This window comes from Myotis brandtii, unplaced genomic scaffold (assembly GCF_000412655.1).
Source record: "Myotis brandtii unplaced genomic scaffold, ASM41265v1 scaffold363, whole genome shotgun sequence".
Taxonomy (NCBI): domain Eukaryota; kingdom Metazoa; phylum Chordata; class Mammalia; order Chiroptera; family Vespertilionidae; genus Myotis; species Myotis brandtii.
In genome coordinates this window covers 1,377,591-1,383,489 of record NW_005363938.1, presented here as the reverse complement: position 1 = coordinate 1,383,489, position 5,899 = coordinate 1,377,591, and the positions used below count along the sequence as shown (strand labels likewise).

Sequence of the window (5,899 nt, the reverse complement as noted above, 5' to 3'; positions counted from 1 at the left end):
CAGAATCTGGGAGGCAGTGAGAAACTATCTCAGCCTCCCGGGACAGAGAGGGAGGTGGGTGGGAGATGGCATATTAGCAGCTCCTTGCAAGCTTCTGCCTCCCATCCTTTCTTCCTGGGATGTTTCACCAAGATGCAGATTACTTGCAGCTCAAGCCTTTGCCTGTGTGGCCTATTTGGATATGTGTAGGGTCACCAGGGTCTTTGGGACATCCAAGGGTAGGTGTCCTGTAGGCAGAGTTATCATTCTGGAGCATAGGAAAGAGGTGAGGGCTAGACTTGATTGTTGTTGGCAGAGAGACTGGGACTGGATTAGAGCACCTACAGCGTGTAGGAGGAATGAGAAGAGGACTTAGTGTAGGATTCTGAAGACCACCAGCATTTAAATGATAGAAGTAGAAAAATGCATCAGGAGATTATTATGACACAGCAGCCAAGGGAAGGGAGTGTTTGAAGAATGGGATGTCAACAGTGTCTGATACTCTAGAGAAGGGTAAGGATGTGGTCATTGGGTTTAGTCTTGGGAATTGTTTTTCTTTTTAAAATATTCTTTAAAAATGTTGTACTTTCACTGTGGTAAAATAACACAAAATTTACCATCTTAACTATTTTTAATTGTACAATTCCATAGTGTTACATACATTCAGATTGTTGTGTAACCATCAGCACATCCATCTCTAGAAGTCTTTTCATCCTGCAAAACTGAAATTCTGTACCCATTAAACAATAACTCCCCATTTCTCCCTCTTACCGGCTCCAGGTACTTTCTGTCTCTGAATTTGACTACTCTAGGTACCTCATATAAGTGGAAGTATACAGTATTACTGTCTTATTTCACTTAGCATAAAGTCCTCAAGGTTCATCTGTTTTATAGTGTATATCAGAATTCCTTTCTTTTTGAGGCTCAATAATATCCCATTTGTATACCGCATTTTCTTTATCTATTCATCACATTTTCTCTATTCATTTGTCGATGAACACTTGGGTTGCTTCAACCTTTTTGTTCTTGTGAATAATGCTACTATGAACATAGGTGTACAAGTATTTCTGAGTTCTTGCTTTCTTTTATTAATATTTTTATTGATTTCACAGATGAAGGGAGAGGGACAGAGAGTTAGAAACAGCAATGATGAGAGATTTATTGGTCAGCTGCCTCCTTCATGCCGCACACTGGGGATTGAGCCCCCACCTTGGCATGTGCCCCTGGCCAGGAATCGAATCCTTACCTACTGGTTCATAGGTCGATGCTCAACCACTAAACCACACCGGCTGGACAAGTCCTTTGGTGTATATACCCAGAAGTGGAATTGTTGGATCAAATGGAAATTCTATGTTTAATGTTTTGAGGAACTGCCATATTGTTTTCCATAGTGACTATACCACTTTACATTCCCACCAACAGGTCGCAAGTGTTCCAATTTCTCCACATCCTTACTAGTAAACTAGTTACCTTTGGGAGTCGTTTAAAGAGGTGAGCAGTTTCATTGAGGGTGATGCCAGAGAGTAGAAGGCTGCAAGTACCTGGGAGTTAAACTGGAGCTAGTTAGTGGAGGAAAGTCTTTAAAGTAATTTATATGTAAAGAGATAAGGAGAAGGGAGAGTAAGTAGTTGCATGGAGCTTAGAGTTAAGGAAGGGGTTTTAAAATAGGAGAGAAATGGAGCCTATTTACCCCTAGAGTGCCGGGAGCGCTATCAAAGCTTCGAAATGGCATCTAGTTCTGGGTCTGCTTTTATTAGTGATGATGATATTGCTAAATATGTCAATGTAGTAAAGTTTTCCTTAAGTTTTTGAATATGTAACTTCATTTACTTGTGATTCATAATTTTTTTCCTAAACTCCTGTAAAATCAGCAAAAATGCCTTGGCAATTTTAGCATAGTTCCTAGGATATTGGTTGGCGCTCAAATGGTTAAACACTGTTGGGAAGGAAATAGGAAAGAAGAAACTGAGTGGGGATGAGTTTCAGAATGCTGTACTATAAAAATTTTATGCTTTCGACAAGGAACAAAATTAAGAAATAAGAGCCTGGCCAATGTGCTCAATGGTTGAGCATTGACCCATGAACCTGGAGGTCACAGTTAGATTCCAGGTCAGGGCACATGCCGGGCTTGCCAGCTCGATCCCCAGTAGGGGGTGTGCAGTAAGCAGCCAATCAGTGATTTTTCTCTCATCATTGATGTTTCCCTCCCTCTCTCTTCCTCTCTCTGAAATCAATAAAAACATTTTTAAAAAAGGATTATGGGAATGCTGTTTTGATCTGTTGACTGCTGGATGGATGTCCTAAATATTTAATGCAGTATTGAATTTGGCCAGCAGGTGGCAGCTTTTAAAAGTTTGTGTTTTTAAGATGGCTTGATAGACTTGGAAAATGCAACAAGTGATGTGAAGTGATGGTAAGCCCTAGGCACTGTTATTTTAGTAACTAATGAATAATTTGCCACCTGCTCATTCCACTTTCTAAAACAGAATAAAGGAATACCATAAATCATTTCAGATGCTATTGTTAGGGATGATAGATGCAAAGCAGGTGAAACTAAAGCTAACTCACTATAAAATTTCAGTGCTTTTTTTTGGCTAGGGTTTAACCCATGCAAATATAGGAATATAGTAAGTGAGTAGTTTTTTGTTTGTTTGTTTTAAATTAGGAAGAACTGAATGACGCTGTGGGATTTTCTAGAGTCATTCATGCCATTGCTAATTCGGTAAGTGAACTGGACTTTTTGTTTTTAACTAGATTCCAGAACATAACATTGAAGGTGAAATGCCTAGTTATCATTGCAAATTAATCATTTGGTTACATTTAGAGTGTTTACCTGGTATGGAGGAAAAAGTTAGAACTTCATAAAGATAGATTGTTGTTATGATATGCTTGCTTTGACATAATTGCTGTCACCATTTTTTAATCCAAAGCATTTTTTCAGAAAACTTTTCTTATAAAATGCATAGGAGGATTATATTATGAGGTCCTTATATGGCTACATGAAACCAATATTTATTACTAGAGGCTCGGTGCATGAAAATTCATGCACTGGAAGGGGAGCGTTCCTCTGCCTGGCCTGCCCCCTCTCACAGTCCGGGAGCCCTCAAGGGCGGGAGGTGACCTGGCGATCAGGGGAAAGTGATGCCCCCATCACACCTCTGCTGCTGCCACTGCTGGCAGCGCAAGCCTCGGCTGGCCCTGGTTACCTGAGCCTCGGGCTGGTCCTGGGTGGCTGGGCAGCCGCCATCCGAGGCTTGCCTGTACCTTGGGCCAGTCCTGGGCGGCTGGGCAGCCACCATCCGAGGCTGATCTAGAGGATGAAAAATAATTGTCTGTGTTGAGTTATTCTGCATAACTAATGGAATCTTATATCAGATAGCCTAAATAATATTTGATATTTTAAAAATGTGTTTACCATTTGTGTAAATGTGCTAGAGCAGCGGTTCTCAACCTGTGGGTCGCGACCCCTTTGGGGGTCGAACGACCCTTTCACAGGTGTTGCCTAAGACCATCGGAAAACACATATATAATACATATTGTTTTTGTGATTAATCACTATGCTTTAATTATGTTCAATTTGTAACAATGAAAATACATCCTGCATATCAGATATTTACATTACGATTCATAACAGTAGCAATATTACAGTTATGAAGTAATAATGAAAATAATTTTATGGTTGGGGGTCACCACAACATGAGGAACTGTATTAAAGGGTCGCGGCATTAGGAAGGTTGAGAACCACTGTGCTAGAGGGTTCTGTGCTATATATGGTAGACATTTTTTCTTGTTTTCTAAGTCCTTTTGGAAAACAGGCATCCACATGTTGAATAGATAAACTGGATCATGCTGCTGGCAGTTTTATGAATTACATATCCAAGTCAGACTGCTTGCTTGGATGCTAAATTTCATTTCTTTCCTTGAGTAGTTGGCCTTGGGAGAAGGACTCATTTCCCTGAAAAGGATTCGTCTTGTCCCTAAGATGTTGAGCTTTGCATCAGAAGCTTTAAGGCCGTAGAGACCCTCTCAGAGTTCCATGGCTGTCTCACCAGCAGGTATAGATTTGTCAAAACAGGAGTGCTTGAAAGGAGGCACACCTCTGTCTTTAACTTGGGGTAAATAGAAATTACAGAAGAGGGCTGGCTCCTAGGAGCTCCTTCTCTAAAGTAAGCAAGATAATCAGAATGGAAGAGTAAGTTGGATGAGCCTGGAGGGAAAGATGGGAGTCTCTTCAGAAGTGGCTAAGATCACAGGTGTGTATAAAAGCAGAGTTTCTGGTCACATTTGCTTACATTATACACACTTAGCCAGCAGACTTCAGATAAGTAGTTGGCTTGACTGAGGCTGACCCTAAAGAACAGGACTGTGGGACATCAGTAGGCTTTGAGTTCTCTTGTAGCCATCATTATAGTTTAGTTAGCTGGGACATGTGTTCACCTTGTACAAATTCAGATACCGTATCTTGCTGTGTTTCTGTGTTTCCTCTCTTGTCTTCCACAGAATAATTCATAGTATGTTGCTGACCTTTGGTAGTTTATGTCATAAACCATACTATGAAAAAAAAAGCCCTATTTATTAGTGATGCAGATGTTTAAAATTTAAAAGTTACATATCTTAAAAATGCTAACATTTTAGGTTAAGCTGTGTAAAGCTAGTGAACAGTAAATATTCTTAAATATTTATGTCACACCAAGTTCTTTTCCTGTCACCTTTGTAGTAAATCTATGTTTTCTATAGTTTTAAAAACTATATTTTTACTGACTTTACACTTACAGCAAAGTTGCAAAAATAGTACAGAGTTTCCATGTGTTCCTCACCTAGCTACCCCTAATGTCAACATCTTATATAGCCATACAGTTATCAGAACCAGGAAAGTAACATTGGCACAATATTATGAATTAAACTGTAGACCTTATTTGAATTTCATCAGTTTTTCCACTATTTTTTCTGTTGATTTTATCTAGGATCCCACATTACATTTACTTGTTATTTCTCCTTAGTCTTCTGCAGTCTGTAAGCTTGATATTTTTAAACAGTATTGCTTGCATTTTGTCAAATGTTCCTCAGTTTGGATTTATCTGATCTTTTGTATGATTGGACTGAGGATATACAGTTTATACAAGAATACCGCTGAAATGGTGGTTCAAAATGTTGACCGTAATCACTTGCTTAAGGTGGTGTCTGTTAGACTTGTACACTGTGAAGTTATTACTTTTCCCTTTGTGGTTAATAAATATCTTGGGGGAGATATTTGAGCCTATGAAAATTTGTTTTTTTCTCAAACTTTTTCCCACTAATACAGCATCTATCAGTGGATCTTACCTGTGGCCATTATTACTCTGATGTTGAATGGCTAGTTTGTATTTTCCTCTTTCTACATTTGTTCTTGGAATTCTTTTATAAGGAAGAGCTATCCCTTCTCCCCTGTTTATTTAATAATTTAAAAAATGTATGAGTATGGACTCAAGGAAATACATTTATCCTGCAGATTAAAATATAGTATTTTTATTGTTTATACTAGAGGCCCAGTGCACGAAATTCATGCACTGGTAGGGTCCCTAGTGGCTGCTGGCTGGGTACTCCCTCCCTTCCCCTGGCTGGCCCTGCCCCCTGGTCGATCTCCTGGACAAACTCTCTGTTAAGGGGACAATTTGCATACTTTTAGTACATAGGATTGTTTTTCAACTTGTACCACCTGTGACATCTAGTCACAATACCGTTTTTGTAGTTCTTTTCTTCTCAGCCTCCTTCATTTATAATATAGTTAGGTATCCTAATATATAAAAAGCCAGAGGCCGTCACGACCGAAGCAACTGGACAGATGACCAAACAGCAGGCTGTGTGGGGCAACAAGGCCTGCAGGGGGGTTATTGAGGGATGACCAAACGACTGAACAGCAGGCTGTGTGGGGTGACCAGGC

The 5,899-nt window shown here is 39.8% G+C and overlaps 1 protein-coding gene across 2 annotated transcripts in view; it reads left to right on the top strand.

The window, feature by feature from the left end:
• PARN (poly(A)-specific ribonuclease) overlaps window positions 1–5,899 on the top strand; it is a 161,607-nt gene that overhangs the window by 20,725 nt on the left and 134,983 nt on the right. For both annotated transcript variants that reach the window (XM_005871979.2, XM_005871978.2), the window contains one exon: window positions 2,645–2,701. In XM_005871979.2, coding sequence (XP_005872041.1) covers window positions 2,645–2,701 — 57 coding nt within the window. The remainder of the gene's footprint in view (window positions 1–2,644; window positions 2,702–5,899) is intronic.